The sequence below is a fragment of the Hypanus sabinus genome, chromosome 17 (genome assembly GCF_030144855.1).
Source record: "Hypanus sabinus isolate sHypSab1 chromosome 17, sHypSab1.hap1, whole genome shotgun sequence".
In the NCBI taxonomy this organism is placed as follows: Eukaryota; Metazoa; Chordata; class Chondrichthyes; order Myliobatiformes; family Dasyatidae; genus Hypanus; species Hypanus sabinus.
The window spans coordinates 14191582-14210259 of record NC_082722.1 but is presented as its reverse complement, the minus strand read 5'-3'; the positions used below and the strand labels follow the sequence as shown (position 1 = coordinate 14210259).

General features: G+C 42.1%; 1 protein-coding gene across 6 annotated transcripts in view; it reads left to right on the top strand.

The window, feature by feature from the left end:
* The window catches only part of ndrg4 (NDRG family member 4), a 224321-nt gene that overhangs the window by 24523 nt on the left and 181120 nt on the right, over positions 1 to 18678 (top strand). For 3 of the 6 annotated variants that reach the window (XM_059992564.1, XM_059992563.1, XM_059992560.1), the window contains exon 2: positions 3569 to 3657. In XM_059992564.1, the coding sequence (XP_059848547.1) occupies positions 3592 to 3657 (66 nt within the window). In that variant the 5' untranslated portion in view covers positions 3569 to 3591. Of the gene's footprint in view, positions 1 to 490; positions 511 to 3324; positions 3456 to 3568; positions 3658 to 18678 lie in introns of those variants that run through there. The other 3 variants (XM_059992561.1, XM_059992562.1, XM_059992566.1) reach the window with 2 other exon arrangements.

The following is an 18678-nucleotide window of genomic DNA, read 5'->3' as shown; positions in this document are numbered from 1 at the left end:
AAAGATTTGTGCGTAGCCATTAAAGGTTGTGCACTCTGGGATAAACTTTGAGTTTGACATTTCCACTGAGAAGTGTTTTATTTCCCTATTCAAACAAATGCATTGAGTTACTACTGAATCAAGAGATACAGAATATCACTGATATTTTGCGTTGGTATATATTGTTGAGCTTCAACTTCTTGACTTAACTGTTAGACTTAAGGATTGATGTGATGATGGTGTATTTGGGGATGAATGTGTTGGAAAGGCAAAAAATTCAAATAGAAATACCTTTAAAGATGGTGTGATTTGTTCAGCTTTAAAGGAGGCGTTCCTTAGTGTGTTGAACCTGATCTGGTTTGTTTATGCACAGAATACCATGAGGGAGGTTAAACTGCTCAGTTAGTCATTGCACCTTACTGATTACATTTTTTGCAAAGCAGAACCGTAATAATACTGGTCTCGAAGTCCAGAATGCTTTTTCCTGAACATTTACCTAAATAAGCAATGAAAGAACCTCTGGAGTAACTGGTGAGTGAGAGATCACTGTGGAGAACAACATAGTTCACTCATTCTCAAGCTGTACTGCAGCTAGTGTCCTGAAACTAGTCACTGGGAGATGAGAAAGAGTTCTCCAATGACACCCTTCTCTTTGACTTGAAACAAGTGGCTTAATTTTTGCGGCGCCTTCTGTTGGCTCCTGTCAGATCTCCGTTTCTAAGCTTCGTGCTTGCAATGTGTGGCTCTACGTTATTCCAACTGATATCTACCCCTCTTGTTGATATTGCATAATTCCCTGGGTGGATTGTTATGTCTGGAATGGTTATACCAACATCTAGCCTCTTGCAGTGGAAACTCTAAAGTGTTTATCTGGGTTGCTCTGGGGCTTGGATCTGAGCAATCAGTTTTGCTTCGGAATGTAGTTGCTGTTGTTCACATCAAATGTTTGCATGATTTTGAATTTTTTTTCTCTTTCTCTTGCACATCAAGTGTTGGTCTTTTATTTTTAGCCTTTTTTTCCTTTAATTGTGTTTTTCCGGGTTTCTTGCCTTGTGGCTACCTGTGAGCAAGCAAATCTCAAGGTTGTATAATTCATACATTCTTTGATCATAACTGAATCTTGAGTCAAGTAAGCAGGTCAGGCATGTAGCTACGGTTAAATCTTGACTTTCTTTTCAATCCTCCAAACTGAGGAAGCAAATTGACGAGAGCTCTTAAGAGGAGCATTCACAAAATGAGTGGGGAGAAAAACACAAACTCAATTTACAAGACCACTTTCAGGCCAGTGAAAGTTAGCTGTTGCTATGGTGATGGTTCACACATCATTCAGTTCGTCAGCAGCACATTGATGCATTTACTAAGGTGTAAAAATGCTCTTTAATTTGTTCCCATATAATTTTGGTGACACATAAAACTCCTCCACTGCTTTGCCACTTTGATGTGAATTACTTGTACACTTTCTATCCCATACTCACTAAATCTTCCAAGTCACTGGAAGTAAAACATTCTACTAATGGTAGATTTCATTGTACTTCAGGTATGATTAATTCCACAATGCACCAGTGTGTTAAACTGAAAATAGAACAGCTTGGTATTTGTTTACATCAAATTCATTTTCTGACAGTATTACTTCCTCCATATGAACTGTAAGATAAAAGTTCCTCCTTCAACTGTGTGTATAAAATTGATTTTACACTAATTTTCCATAACTTTTGCTATCTCCAATGGGATTCCATCACCAAACGCCTGCCCCCACTTCCCACTTTCCACTGGGATCACTCCACATGTGACTCTGATGAACATTCATCCTGCCCCACTGATCTCCTTCCTGGTACTTAACCTTGCAAGCAGAACAAATACCATACCCACCCCTACACTTCCTCCTTCGCGACCATTCAGGGCCCCAAGCTGTCCTTCCAGGTGAGGCAGCATTTCACCTGTGAGTCTGCTGGGGTCATCTACTGTATCCAGTGCTCCCGGTGTGGTCTCCTGTATATTGGTGAGACCTGACGTGATTGGGAGATCGTTTTGCTGAGCGCCAGAAAATATTGGATCTCCCAGTGGCCCACCCACTTCAACTCTACTTCCCATTCCCTTTCCAACACATCAGTCCAAGGCCTCCTCTACTGGGTTGGTTACTCACATTCAGGTTGGTGGAGCAACACCTTGTATTCCATCTGGGTAGCCTCCAACCTGTTGGCATGAACATTGATTTCTAAAACTTTTGGTAATTGCCCCTCAGCCCTTTCACCATTCCTATTCCCATTTCTCTCCTTCACCTTACCTGTCCATTACCTGGTGCTCCTCCTCCTTCCCTTTCTTCCATGGTCATCTTCCCACTCCTGTCAGATTCCGCCTCCAACCTCTCATTTCTTTCAACTATCAGTTTCTTTACTTCATCCCTCCCCCTTCTCCCAGTTTTACCAGTCACCTACAAGAGAAAATCTGCAGATGCTGGAAAACTCAGCAATACACACAAAATGCTGGAGGAACTCAGGCCAGGCAGCATCTATGGAAACAAAAGTACAGTTGACGTTTTGGGCTGAAACCCTTCAGCAGGACTGAGTCTTGGCCCAAAATGTTGACTGTGCTTTCTCTATAGGTGCTGCTAAGCCTGCTGAGTTCCTCCAGCATTTTGTGTGTGTGTTGCTTGGATTTTCTTTTATACTAAAGTCTTGTTTTCACTACCAGAAGGATGTAAATGCTTGTAAGTGTGGATGCCCTCTTAGTTGACTTGAAAACTCTAAAGATGGTGTCTATAGGCCCACAAATAGTTCAAGTTCAAATTAATTGTTACTCAATGGTATATATGTATTCTGCCAAATGAAACAACATTCTTCCCAGACCAGAGTGCACAACGCAGCACATATAACTCTGACAACAACATACAAGCTAATATTACCACAAATGCTTTAAAAGATAATAAACATATATTCCAGATGATCGACCATTAACATAAAGTGCATTTACTTCACAAGTATAAAAAGTAAGTGGTGCTTCATACGTGATGAGAACTGGGTCATGGCAGGGGGTTCAGTAGTCTTGTGACTTGGGGGAAGAAGCTGTTTCCCATTCAAACAGACCTTGTTCTAATGCTTGCTCACTCTCAGAATGCAGTTTTGGAATTGAGTTTTCTTTTGCAATAGTAGAATGGTGTATCATATTTTTCCTTTAAAATCAAATGGGCAGTATGAATTAACTTGCCATGTAAATCATTCTGACATGAAGTGTTGACCTCCCCTTTAAATGTTATTTGCCTTAATCTTGGGATGATTTTCCCCTTTAAGGCATGGACAGTGTATCAGTCTAGCTGCCCTGTCGCTGTAACACACTGCAGGTTCCACCTATTGGTTAACTGGGCAGGCACTCCAGAGTTGGAGTCGTGGAGAAACTGTTCCCTAGCTTCCTCTTTCTCCTTAAGAATTCTGCAATTCATTCACAAGTGAGAAGTATGGGAAAGCACCACATTTTAAAGGGTTAGTCTTGTAGGGATCCTGATTCTCTGTTGATTTTCAAAAAGGAAGGGGCCTTGCTAAATAATCAGCAAGTATCCTAGTTTGTGTCTGGTAATGTTGCTCTGTTGTTGCAGGATTTGACTGGCACCGATTGGAAATGGCTGGCCTGCAAGAGATCCGAATGACAGAGGAAAAGCCTCTGCTCCGGGAACAGATGTCAATGGTGAGTCATTGTAGGATATGATTTTAAAAACAAATATTTCAATAGCCGTAAGGTGGGCCGCTTTGCTGAGAGTCGTCGGTGCTTGCAAGTGTTGTCAATAACTGATTTATGATATTGAATCCTTTCCCTAGAGCTTTTTAGAGCTTGTCTGTTCCTTAATTATAATCCTTATCCATCCTAATTAATGCAAGTCCACATCTGTCTGACCGATTGTTTTAAGAATGCTTGCTTTATTCTTGCCCTAGTTTCCATCAATGCAGCTCCAGACTGCTGTACTGGTGAACTTGAGAATTTAAATTCGGGTTGTTAAAGGAAAGGCAAGGCATTTTCATCTGTTGTCAGTTTTTAAAAATGATGTTGTGAAAATCCAGTTGGCTTACTTGAGTCTTTCTGACCCACCCTGTCTATTTTGGTACACAGGTAACTTCATTTTTTTAATATTGTGCCTGAACCTTAATTGTTCTCTGGGGCAGCCTATCACTTTTGCTATTTTACAGGGCAATATTAGATTAATCCTGACCTTGCTCCTTCTGTTAACTGCCACTCGTCACTACATCTGCGTGACCTTTCGATCATGTTCTGTGTTGACACTGTCTGCTTTATTGTCAGACCTAGTTTTGAGTGCTGCTGATTTCTTTGGAATCCCACTGAATAGCAGGAAAAGACCATTTAGTAAAGCAGCTGAATAAATCGCTGGGACCGGATGAGATGTACCTCAGGCTACTGTGGGAGGCGAGGGAGGAGATTTCTGAGCCTCTGGCAATGATCTTTATATCATCAATGGGGACGGGAGAGGTTCCGGAGGTTGGAGGGTTGCGAATGTTGTTCCTTTATTGAAGAAAGGGAGCAGAGATAGCCCAGGAAATTATAGACCAGTGAGCCTCACCTCAGTGGTTGGTAAGTTGATGGAGAAGATCCTGAGCAGCAGGATTTATGAATATTTGGAGAGGTATAATATGTTTAGGAGTAGTCAGCATGGCTTTGTCAAGGGCAGGTCGTGCCTTATGAGCCTGATTGAATTTTTTGAGGATGTGACTAAACACATTGATGAAGGAAGAGCAGTAGATGTAGTGTATATGGATTTCAGCAAGGCATTTGATAAGGTACCCCATGCAAGGCTTATTGAGAAAATAAAGAGGCATGGGATCCAAGGGGACATTGCTTTGTGGATCTAGAACTGGCTTGCCCACAGAAGGCGAAGAGTGGTTGTGGAGGGGTCATATTCTGCATGGAGGTCAGTCACCAGTGGTGTGCCTCAGGGATCTGTTCTGGGACGCTTACTCTTCGTGATTTTTATAAATGTCCTGGTTGAGGAAGTGGAGGGATGGGTTAGTAAGTTTGCTGTTGACACAAAGTTTGGAAGTGTTGTGGATAGTGTGGAAGGCTGACAGAAGTTACAGTGGGACATAGATAGGATGCAAAACTGGGCTGAGAAGTGGCAGATGGAGTTCAACCCAGGTAAATGTGAAGTAGTTCATTTTGGTAGGTCAAATATGATGGCAGAATATAGTATTAATGGTAAGACTCTTGGCAGTGGGGAGGATCAGAGGAATCTTGGGGTCCGAGTCCATAGGACGCTCAAAGCAGCTGTGCAGGCTGACTCTGTGGTTAAGAAGGCATATGGTGTATTGGCCTTCATCAATCGTGGAATTGAATTTAGGAGCTGAGAGGTAATGCTGCAGCTATATAGGACCCTAGTCAGACTCCACTTAGAGTATTGTGCTCAGTTCTGGTCGCCTCACTACAGGAAGGATGTGGAAGCCATAGAAAGGATGCAGAGGAGATTTCCAAGGATGTTGCCTGGATTGGGGAGCATATCTTATGAGAATAGGTTGAATGAACTCGGACTTTTCTCCTTGGAGCGACGGAGGATGAGAGTTGACCTGATAGAGGTTTATGAGATGATGAGAGGCATTGATTGAGTGGTTAGTCAGAGGCTTTTTTCCCAGGGCTGAAATGGTTGCCACAAGAGGACACAGGTTTAAGGTGCTGGGGAGTAGGTACAGAGGAGATGTTAAGGGTAAGTTTTTTTTACTCAGAGAGTGATGAGTGCATGGAATGGGCTTCTGGCAATGGTGGTAGAGGTGGATACGATAGGGTCTTTTAAGAGGCTTTTAGATAGGTACATGGAGCTTAGTAAAATAGAGGGCCATAGGTTTGGCAAGTAATTTCTAAAGTAGGGACATGTTTGGCACAACTTTGTGGGCTGAAGGGCCTGTACTGTGCTGTAGATTTTCTATGTTTCTATGAATATTGTTGGATTGAAGACCCATAGAGAATTGCTGTCATAATGCTTAGAACTTTTACTTCTTTCCCACACTTTTCCTGCATCTTACCTGACTTTGGTTAGTGCATTGGTTTCCCAGTTCAACTTTGGTTTTCTGTTTTCGTCTCCATTCATTGTAATGCTGCCTTTGTGTCAAGGGCAACAATTCCTCCCTATCCTCCCTATGGCTGAATCAAGGCCCTGAGAAGAGAAATTAGTATGAATGTTTGCAATTGGGGAGAAGAGTTAGTGCCCCCACATAGGCACATAGGCAAGTAGGCTCTTTATGATTGCTGTAATTAGTTTTGGGTTAGAGCTTCTTCAGACCAACTGTGGTGTAGTGAGGGATTTCTTGGAGTCAGTGACCTCACTGGTGGAGAAAAGTAGATGATGGAACATGTGTCGGTGAGATGTGATGGAAATAGAAAATTTCAGGAAGCAGTGAATCATTTTAATGAGATTTTCCAAGTATTTAATTTTAGTTTTCTTTATCAGTAGAGTACATGAAATTACTCTTTAACTGCTATTAGTCTTTAACTGCAACATTAGTAATATTACTAAGGATATGTCATTGAATCCAAGAAAATAGAGGTGCAGATGATGCAGTGAGTATTTAACAGCCAAGCTCGTGCTGTTCTTTGTCCTTTGGTCCTGAGATCTTCATTATCCTCTCCCACACATTCCTTTCTAAAATATAAATACCATGTTCTTTTTAATCACAAAGATTTAAGCAATTCCTTTTCTGTTGTAAGTATTTTCTTAAGCAGCTGTAAATGCTGAAGTCAAATCCCAGGATGTTGCGTTTGGTCAGTATGTGTCTCACCAAGAGATAAAATTTGCAATATAATAATTGTAAAAATATTGGATCAGAGTTTCTTGTCTTCCTGTGCCAAAAATGCAGTACGAACTGATGTATTGAGTGCACAAATGGGTGAGAAAGCTGTTGTGCTTGCTTCTGGTTTCTTTCAGGATTGCTGTTTCTGAAGGGTGGGGGTGGTTGCAGGAAATGTCTGTATTTTCAACTCTTACTTCCCCTTCCCTCCCTGCACCATTATTTTATATGTATCTCTATATGGATCCTAACTGTTCAACAGTTGCAAGTTAATGCAAGATAATACTGCTATTTGCAATTAACAAATGGATTATTTTCTAACAGTGTCAGTTCATAAATTTGAAGGTCGAATCTGAAGTATTTGCTTTGAATTTGATTTTCTTCCTGTTCAAGAGCAGACGATTCTTGCAAAAGCAAATTGTTCTTGCACCTCTCATATCTGAAGGTTATTTTGGATGGATGGGGGAAGCAACAATTTGCAAATTTGCTTAAATCCATTGGAAAAAGCAAGAAGTTTGCCTTGTTGATCAAAATCCAATTAATTGGATGATAAAATATGGCGGTGCTGAGTATGAGACATCCCTGTATTATTGAGGTAAGATGAGACTTTCTTGTAATCCTCAACAAAAATGTGTAGACATTTTTGCCAATTCAGGCTTAGACACTTAATTAGGATGCAAAAGGAAGGGTAACAAAGCCAGAATAAGAAGGTTGGGTGAAAGGGAAAGAACTACAAGATAGAAGGTGATAGATGAGGGGGAAGGTAGGTGAGCGTGAGGTGAAGGGAATGAAGTGAGAAGCTACGAGGTAATAGGTGGAAAAGATGAAGGATTCTGAAAAGAGAGAAGAGTAGATCTTGGCAGAAGGGGAAGGAGGAGGGACACAGGGAGGTGACATGAGGATGAGGCAAGTGAGAAAAAGAGAAGAGCCGGAATGGGAAATAAAGAGAGGAGGGGAGGGGAGGGGGAAGAAATTATTTGAAGTTAGAGAAAATGTTTTGTGTGTTACTTTGGAGTTCAAACATCTGCAAAACCTCCTGTGTTAATAGTCACTTCCTTTTGAATTTAACATGCTCTGCATGGGTGCAATGTGATGATTGCAGTCCACTGACGATAAAGGAACCCTGGAGATACCAATACCTAGTAATTCATTCTTGGATTTTGTTTTATTAGACAAAGGAGAAATGAAGCATAAAATTATATCTGAAGTAACCTTGTAAAACAATGTAATCAGTTAAAGCCAAGGACTTTTGAAAATACAGTGAAGGTATATCGTATAAGATGAAACATGTCAGATCCACTATCTTCCATCAAAACTTTGGCCCCAAAAATCACTTCAGTTCTGAATCTTGACCATAAGACGAAGGAACAGAATTGGGGCATTCTGTCAATCAAATTTGCTCCGCCATTCCATCACGACTGATTTATATTTCCATTGATGTCCTGACTGATCAAAAACTCATCAACAACTTACAGTGACAATGAATTCCAGCAAATTCGTCCTCATCTCTGTTCTAAAGGGATATGCTTCTATTTTTAGGCTGTGCCCTCTGGTCCTAGACCTTGAAACATTCTCTTCACCTGCACTCTATTTAGGACCTACAATATTAAATAGGTTTCAATGAAATCCCCCCCCCCCCCCATTCTTCAAAACTCCAGTGAGAAGAGACGCAGAGCTATATAACTACTCATATATAAACTCTTTCATTCCCAGGATGATTCTCCTAAGCCTCCTCTTGACCCCCTCCAATGCCAGCACATCCTTTCTTGGATACAGGTACTAATCTGCTCAAGTACTCCAAATGTGGTCTGACCAATGCTTTATAAAGTCTCAGCATCACGTCCTTGCTCTTATATTCTTGTTCTCTTGAAATCAATGCTAAATGAATTTGCCTTCCTTACTGCTGTCTCAACCTGCAAATTACTAATTATGGAATCCTGCACTAGGACTCCCAGGTCACTTTGCATGACTGATTTTTTGATTTTTCTTCCTGTTTAGAAAATAGTCCGTGACTTTATTCATTCTACCAAATTACATGATGATACATTTCCATACACTGTATGTCATTAGCCAGTTCTTGTCCCATTTTCCCAATCTGTACATGGCCTTCAGATTACAGACATCCTCAAAACTACCTGCCCTTCCACCTAACTTTACCATCAGCCAACTTGCCTTGATGCCATTAATTCTGTCATCCAGATCTTTAACGCTTAGTATGAAAAGTAGCAGACCGAACACCAATCCACTCGGAACATGACTGGTCACCAGCAGCCAACCAAAAACACCCCCTTTTTTCCTTCTGTTTCCTTTCTGTCAGTCTGTCAATCTTCCGTCCATTCTAGCATTTTCCTGTAATACATGGGCTCCTCTTCAGCATCTTCATGTGTGACAACTTGTCAAGGGCTTTCTGAAAATCCAAGAAATCAACATCCACTGACTGTCTTGTGTCTATCCTACCTGTTATTTCTTTAAAGAATTCCAACAGATTTGTCAGGCAAGAGCTCTCCTTAAGGAAACTGTGCTGACTTCCACCTACTTTTTCCTGTGCCTCCAAATATCCTGAAACCTCATTCTAAATAATGAATTAAAATCTTGCTAATGACTGATGTCAGGCTAACTGGCCTATAATTTCCCTTCTTTTGAGAGTGGAATGACATTTGCAATTTTTACAGTCCTCTGGAACCGTACAGAATCTCATGAGTATTGAAAGATCACTACTAATGCCTCCATAATCTCTTCAACTGCCACTTTCAGACCCCTGGATTGTAGTCAATCTGGTTCAGGTGATTTAACTGCTTCCCAAGCACTTCTCCTTAGTAATAGCAACTACACTATCTTCTGCCCCTTGACATTCTCAAATTTCTGGCATGCTGCTGGTGACTTCCGCAGCGAAGGCTGACACAAAATACCCTAGACAGAATAGATGTGGAAAAGATATTTCCCATGGTGGGAGAGTCTGGGACTCGAGGATACAACCTCAGGATAGAGGGGTGTCCATTTAAAGAACAAGGAACAATACAGCACAGTACAGGCCATTTGGCCCACAGTGTTGTGCCAACCCTTAAACCCTGCCTCCTTTTTATCCCCCCACCTTAAATTCCTCCATATACTTGTCAAGTAGTCTCTTAAATTTCACTAGTGTATCTGCCTCCACCAGTGACTCAGGCAGTGCGTTCTGTGCACCAACCACTCTCTGAGTAAAAAACCTTCCTCTAATATGCCCTTTGAACTTTCCTCCCCTTACCTTAAAGCCATGTCCTCTTGTATTGAGCAGTGGTGCCCTGGGGAAGAGGTGCTGGCTGTCCACTCTATCTGTTCCTCTTAATATCTTGTATACCTCTATCATGTCTCCTCTCATCATTCTCCTCTCCAGAGAGTAAAGCCCTAGCTCCCTTAATCTCTGATCATAATGCACACTCTCTAAACCAGGCAGCATCCTGGTAAATCTCCTCTGTACCCTTTCCAGTGCTTCTACATCCTTTCTATAGTGAGGCGACCAGAACTGGACACAGTACTCCAAATGTGCCCTAACCAGAGTTTTATAGAGCTGCATCATTACATCACGTCTCTTAAACTCTATCCCTCAACTTATGAAAGCTAACACCCACCCCATAAGCTTTCTTAACTACCCTATCTACCAGTGAGGCAACTTTCAGGGATCAGTGGACATGTACCCCCAGATCCCTCTGCTCCTCCACACTCCCAAGTATCCTGCCATTTACTTTGTACTCTACCTTGGAGTTTGTCCTTCCAAAGTGTACCACCTCACATTACAACCTCACACTTCTTTGGGTTGAACTCCATTTGCCACTTCTTAGCCCATTTCTGCATCCTATCAATGTCTCTCTGCAATCTTCAACAACCCTCTTCACTATCCACAACACCACCAACCTTTGTGTCATCTGCAAACTTGCTAACCCACCCTTCTAACCCCATATCCAGGTCATTAATAGAAATCATGTAGAGGTCCCATAACCGATCCTTGTGGGACACCACTAGTCACAACGCTCCAATCCAAATGTGCTCCCTCCACTACGACCCTCTGCTTTCTGCAGGCAAGCCAATTCTGAATCCACCTGGCCGAACTTCACTGGATCCCATGCCTTCTGACTTTATGAATAAACCTACTGTGTGGTACTTTGTCAAATCACATCCACTGCACTGCCCTCATCTATATGCCTGGTCATCTCCTCAAAGAACTCTATCAGGCTTGTTAGACATGATCTGCCCTTCACAAAGCCAAGCTGACTGTCCCTGTTCAGACCATGATTCTCTAAATGCCCATAGATTCTATCTCTAAGGATCTTTTCCAACAGCTTTCCCACCACAGACTCAAGGCTCACTGGTCTATAATTATCTGGACTATCCCTACTACCTTTTTTGAACAAGGGGACAACATTCGCCTCAACATTAAAACAGAAATGTAAAAAATGTGGTTTATTACCACAGGCAGATGTGGAGGCTAGGTCGTTGGGTATATTCAAGGCAGAGCCTGATAGGTTCTTGTTTGGACACAGCATCAAAGATTGCAGGGAGAAGGACAGGGAGGGATCAAAAAGGATCAGCCATGATAGAATGGAGGAACAGACTCAATGGGCCAGATAGCGTAATTCTACTCTGATCTGGTGTGAGGTGACATCTGCGTGGAGGATATTCTGATTGCTAATTTGATGTGATATTGCCAATGTTGACCTCAATATCAGAGCTATTGCTTTTTCAACTGTGATGGTAAAACTTGGCATTTAACATCAGGAAGCCTGCTTCATAATTGAGTAATTAATTGATTGGAGGTTTGTTGGAAATACATTTTAAGCAGTGCTAGTTATGCAGAAGAAGGGCTTGTTTATAGACCCTATCATAGTTTACTAATTATAATGTACATTTTGTAAGGGACACTGCACAGGGTTGAGAAAACTGTCAGAAGTCACAACGTCAGCCAGCTCCATAATGGGCACTCACCTCCCCAGCATTGAGGACTTGTTCAAAAAGTGATTCCTCAGAAAGGTGGCATCCATTACCCAGGACATGCCCTCTTCTCGTTGCAATCAAGGAGGAGGTACAGGAGTGTGAAGACACACACTCAGTATATAAAGAACAGCTTCTACTCCTCCGCCATCAGATTTCTGAATGGACAATGAACCCATCATGTGCACTACCTCACTGTTTTGCACTGGCTGCCACAAAGCAACAAATCTCATGATGTCTGCCAGTGATATTAAATCTGATTCTTATTCTGAAATGAGGTGTGGCAAATGTAAGAATTGTAGCCAATATTTTTGTTTTCATGCAAATACTGTTGTTCCCAGACATGGAGACCTTTGACTGTTGGTCTTCAGTGTGATAGGGAGAAAGGAAGTGTAGGGCAGTCTATTGAAAGACTGAATAGAAGGAGGCAAAGATTTTCTAGCATTCTTCTCAATAAGGAGCAACGCTTAAAGTAGCTATGCTTTTCCAGAAGTGCTGACAGAAATACAGGTACTGCCTTTTTAACTGCAGTTACTGATCAAAACCTGTCTACTGTGTCCTCATTTCCATGTGAGAGGAAGATTTAGTTATATGATGTGAATTCTTTTTTAATACCTGTCTTCTGACTTCAGACTGAAGTCCACACACGAAAAAAGAATGCAGGCAATGTGGGAATTGTTCCATCATTATGTGGGCAGCCATCTTCAGCTGCCCTCTTAATGCCCTCCACTGCTTTGATGGTTTGCAGTTTCCTGGACCCAGCTCAGTTCAGTACGAATAGACAGTCTCTCTCCTCCTCCACCCTACATCAGGATGGCCCGAAATCTGCTTCAATGAACAGAGGACCAGTGGACCCCCCTACCATTGTCTTCTTCAGCTAGCTGAACTTGCTTTCACATCAGACAAGTGCTTTAATTTCACTCGCTTTCTGAAAATTAAAAATGTAGCTATGAAAACTTGCATTGGTCCAAATTGTCCCTATGGAACAATCCCTTCCTGTCCTTTTTTTGGGTACATACAGTGGTGCTACAAACTTAGTGAACCCTGCAGAATTTTCTCTTATTTCTGCATAAATATGACCTAAGCTGTGGTCAGATCTTCATGCAAGTCTTAAAACTAGATAAAGAGAACTGAATTAAATAAATAACACAAAAACATTATGCACGTTTATTTATTGAGGAAAAATGATCCAATATTACATGTATTTGTTAGAAAATGTATGTGAACCTTTGGTTTAAGTAACTGGTAATACCCCCTTGTACAGCAACAACGTCAACCAAACATTTCAGTAACCGTTAATCAATCCTGCATATTGGCTTGGAAGAATTTTAGGCCATTCCTCCTTACAAAACTGTTTCAACTCTGAGTGTTGGTGGGCTTCCTTACATGAACTGCTTGCTTCAGGTCCTTCCACAAAATTTCTATAGGATTAAGGTCAGGACTTTGACTTGGCCATTCCAGAACACAGATTTTCTTCTTGTTAAACCATTCTGTTGTTGATTTGCTCTTGTATCCTTTCAATGTCCTGCTGTAACCTCTGACAATCCTCCTCACTAACCAACCTTTGTGCCATCCCTCCACTTCCTCATCCAGGTCATTTATAAAAATTATGACGAGAAGGGGTCCCAGAACAGATCCCTGAGGCACACTACTGGTGACCGACCTCCAGGCAGAATATGACCCGTTTACAACCACTCTTTGCCTTCTGTGGGCAAGCCAGTTCTGGATCCACAAAGCAATGTCCCCTTGGATCCCATGCCTTCTTACTTTCCCAATAAGCCTTGCATGGGGTATCTTATCAAATGCCTTGCTGAAATCCATGTGCACTATATCCACAGCTCTATCTTCATCAATGTGTTCAGTCACGTCGTCAAAAAAATTCAATCAGGCTCTTAAGGCACGACCTGCATTTGACAAAGCCATGATGATCATATTATGCCTCTCCAAATGTTCATAAATCCTGCCTCTCTGGATCTTCTCTATCAATTTACCAACCACTGAAGTAAGACTCACTGGTCTATAATTTCCTGGGCTATATCTACTCCCTTTCCTGAATAAGGGAACAATAGGGAACAATATTTGGCCATGATGCAGTCAGTCAATATACTCTCTACTACACATCTATAGAAGTTCGTTAAAGTTTTAGATATCATGCCAAATTTCCACAGATGCCTAAGCAGAGGTGTTGGCATGCTTTCTATGCAATTACATTTACATGATGGGTCCAGGACAGGTCCTCTGAAATAGTAACACCCAGAAATTTAAAGTTACTGACCCTCTCCACCTCTGATCTTCTGATGAGAACTGGCTCGTGGACCTCTGGTTTCCTTCTCTTGAAGTCTACAATGAATTCCTTGTCTTGCTGATGCTGAGTGAGAGGTTGTTGTTACTGCACCACTCTGCCACATTTTCAATCTTCCTCCTGTATGCTGATATGGCCCATAAGGTTTCCTTTTTGGACTGTTTTCCTCTCTTACTGTACCATTTAAATGGCTGTGGTGTGCTCTTTGTGCCAGATATTGGAGAACTGAGAGACCCAGAGTCCACCAGGGAACTACATCTACGTGAACTGCATCCAGCTGCAGCTCCTTGAAGACTGCGTTAGGGATCTGGAGCAGCAACTGGATGACTTTCGGCTTGTACAGGAGAGTGAGGATATAATTGATGAACGTTACAGGGAAGTAGTCACCCCCCGAAGTTGCAGGAAGCGAGTAGCTGGGTGACCATCAGGAGAAAATGGAAGTAGGCAGTTAGAGCAGAGCACCCCTGTGGCCATTTCCTTCAAAAACAAGTATACCGCTTTTGATACTTTTGTGGAGATGACCTGCCAGGAGAATGCCATGGCAACCAGGTTACAGGCACTGAGTGTGAGTCCATGGTGCAAAAGAGAAAGAGAGTAAAGAAGGGAGTGGTAGTGATAGGGGACTTGATAGTGAGGGGAACAGACAGTCTGTGGACGAGAACGAAACACCCTGGATGCCTTCCAGGTGCCAGGATCAGGGATGTCTCAGATTGCGTCCACAACATTTTAGAGAGGGAGGGGGAGCAGCCAATTGTCTTTGTGCATACTGGTACCAATGACATAGGAAGGAAAGGCAATGAGGTTCTGAAAAGAGAATTTTCAGAAGTGGAAAGCTGAGAAGCAGGACCTCTCAGGTAGTAATTTCTGAATTGCTACCTGTGCCATGCGCCAGTGAGGGTAGAAACAGGATGATTTGGCAGATAAATGTGTGGCTTAGAAGCTGATGCAGGGGGTAGGACTTCTGGTATTTGGATCATTGGGATCTCTTCTGGGGGAGGTATGACCAGTTCAAAAGTGACGGGTTGCACCTGAACCTGAGGAGGACCAATATTCTCATGGGCAGGTTTGTTAGAGCTGTTGGGGAGGGTTTAAACTAACTTGGCAGGGGGGTGGGAACTGGAGTGAAGGGACTCAGGAAAGGACAGATGGTGAAAAAGTAAAGATAGTGTGCAGTCAGACTATCCGGAAGGGCAGGCAGGTGATGGGACTTAGTTGCGGCCAACAGGCTGAGTATCAAATCATTAGAGATGCAGAGTTAGAAAGGACAGCAAATATGGTACTCAAGGTGTTGTATCTAAATGCATGTAGTATGAGAAATAAGGTGGATGATCTTGTTGCAATATTACAGATTGCCAGGTGTGATGTTGTGGCCATCACTGAATTGTGGCTGAAGGATGGTTGTAGTTGGGAACTGAATGTCCAAGGTTACTTGCTTTATTGGAGGGATAGGAAGGCAGGCAGAGGGGGAGGTGCGGCTTTACTGGTAAAGAATGGCATCAAATCAGTAGGAAGATGTGACATAGGATCGGAAGAAGTTGAATCCTTGTGGGTTGAGTTAAGAAACTGCAAGTCTAAAAGGACATTGATGACAGTTATATGCAGGCCTCCCAACAGTTGCTGGGAGGTGGACCACACCTTACAACAGAAAATAGAAAAGGTGTGTCAAAAGAGCAATGTTATGGTAGTCATGGGAGATTTTAACATGGAGGTTGATTCGGAAAATCAGGTTGGTAATGGATCTCGAGAGAGTAAATTTGTTGAATGCCTACGAGATGACTTTTTAGAGCAGTTTGTTGTTGAACCTACTACGGGTTACAGCTATACTGGATTGGGTATTATGTAATGAACCGGAGGTGATTAGGGAGCTTAAGGTAAAAGAACCCTTAAGAACAAGTGATCACAGTAGGATTCTGTTCAATTTGAAATTTGATAGGGAGAAAGTAAAGTCTGATGTAGCAGTATTTCAGTGGAGTAAGGGAAGTTACAGTGGTATGAGAGAAGAGTTGGCCAAAGTAAATTGGAAGGAGCTGCTGGCAGGGTTGTCAGCAGAGCAACAATACATGTGTTTCTGGGAAAAATGAGGAAGGTCCAGGACATGTGTATTTCAAAAATGAAAAAAGGTAGAATAGTGCAATTGTGGCTGACAAGGGAAGTTAAAGCTATTGTAAAAGCAAAAGAGAGGGCATACAACAAAGCAAAAATTAGAGGGAAGATAGAGGATTGGGAAGTTTTTAAAAACCTACAGAGGGCAACTGAAAAATCATTAGAAGGAAAAAGGTGAAATATGAAAGGAAGCTAGCAAATAATATTAAAGTGGATAGTAAAAGCTTTTTCAAGTATGTAAAAATAAAAGCGAGACGAGAGTGAATATAGGAATGTTAGAAAATGAGGCATGTGAAATAATAACGGGGGACAAGGAGATGGCTGATGAACTAAATGAGTATTTTGCGTCAGTCTTCACTGTGGAAGACACACTGAAGATGCCTGATGTTGTAGTGTGTGACAGAAGGGAAGTGGGTGCAGTTACTGTTACAAGAGAGAAGGTGCTCAAAAAGCTGAAAGACTTTTAAGTAAGTCACCCAGACCAGAGGAAACGCATCCTAGGGTTCTGAAAGTGGTAGTGTCAGAGATTGTGGTGGCATTAGAAATGATCTTTCAAAAATCTTTGGATTCTGGCATGGTGCCAGAGGACTAGAAAATTGCAAATGTCACTCCACTCTTTAAGAAAGGAGGAATGCAGCAGAAAAGAAATTATAGACCAGTTAGCTGACTTCAGTAGCTGGGAAGATGTTAAGAGTCTATTGTTAAGGATGAGGTGATGGAGTACTTGGTGACACAGGACAAGATAATACAAATTCAGCATGGTTTCCTTCAGGGAAAATCCTGCCTGACAAACTAGTTGGAATTCTTTGAGGAGATTACAAGTAGGATAGATAAAGGGGATCTAGTGGATGTTTGGGATAGAGTTGACATGGATAGGCTTTTTCCATTGAGAGTAGGGGAGATTCAAATAAGAGGACATGAGTTGAGAGTTGGGGGCAAAAGTTTAGGGGTAACACAAAGAGGAACTTCTTTACTCAGAGAATGGTAGCTGTGTGGAATGAACTTCCAGTGGAAGTGGTAGAGGCAGGTTCAATTTTGTCATTTAAAAAAAATTGGATAGGCATATAGACAGAAAAGGAATGGAAGGTTATGGGCTGAGTGCAGGTAGGTGGGACTAGGTGAGAGTAAGTGTTCAGTACAGACTAGAAGGGCTGAGATGGCCTGTTTCCGTGCTGTAGTTGTTATATGCTGTATATTTGGACTTTCAGAAGACCTTCAGAAGACTTTCAGTAGATCTCATGTGCCACACATGAGGCTGCTTACCAAGTTAAGAACCCATGCTATTATAAGGAAGTTACTAACATGGTTAGAGCATTGGTTGATTGGTAAGAGGCAGCAAGAAGGAATAAAAGGATCCCTTTCTGGTTGGTTTCCAGTGACTAGGAGTGTTCAGCAGGGTCGGTGTTGGGACCAGTTCTTTTTATGCTGAATGTAAATTATTTAGATAATGGAATAGATCGCTTTGTTGACAAGTTTGCAGATGATACAAAGATAGGTAGAGGGGCAGGTAGTGTTGAGGAAACAGGTAGGATGCAGAAGGACTTAGACAAATTAGGAGAATGGGCAAGAAAGTGCCAAGTGAAATACAGTGTTGGAAAATGCATGGTCATGCACATTGGTAGAAGAAATAAATATGTGGACTGTTTTCTAAACGGTGAGAAAATCGAAAAATCTGAGATGCAAGAGACTTGGGAGTCCTTGTGCAGATCACCATGAAGGTTAATTTGCAGGGTGAGTCGGTGGTGAGGAAGGCAAATGCCATATTAGTTTTAATTTCAAGAGGTCTAGAATACAAGAGTAAGGATGTGATACTGAGGCTTTATAAGGCACTGGTGAGGTCTCACCTTGAGTATTGTGAACAGTTTTGGGCTCCTCATCTTAGAAAAGATGTGATGGCATTGGAGAGGGTCCAGAGAAGGTTCACAAGGATGATTCCAGGAATTAAAGAGTTATCAGATGAGGAATGTTTTATTACTCTGGGTCTGTACTCGCTGGAACTCAGAAGGATGAGGAGGGATCTCATTGAAACCTTTTGAATGATGAAAAGCTTAGACTGAGTAGATGTGGAAAGGATGTTTCCCAAGGTGGGAGAGTCTAGGACAAGTGGGCACAGCCTCAGGATAGAGGAGAGCTGTTTCAAAACAGATGCGGAGAAATTTCTTTAGCCAAAGGGTGAAGAATTTGTGGAATTTGTTGCCACTGGCAGCTCTGGAGACCAGGTCACTGGGTGTATTTAAGGCAGAGATTGATTGGACATGGCATCAAAGATTATGGGGAGAAGACGTACAAAGAAGCTGGATGAACTCAGCAGGTCGGGCAGCAGTTTCGGGTCAAGAAGTAGTCAACGTTTCGGGTCGAGACCCTTCATCAGGACTAAAGAAGGAAGGGGCAGGAGCCCTATAAAGAAGGTGGGGGGAAGTGTGGAAAACCAATCAAAGGAAAGATCAAGGGGTGGGGGAGGGGATAGGCAGGAGAGGTGAAGAAGGAATTTAAGGGGAAAGCACTATGGGTAGTAGAAGAAGGTAGAGTCATGAGAGGTGATCGGCAACAAGA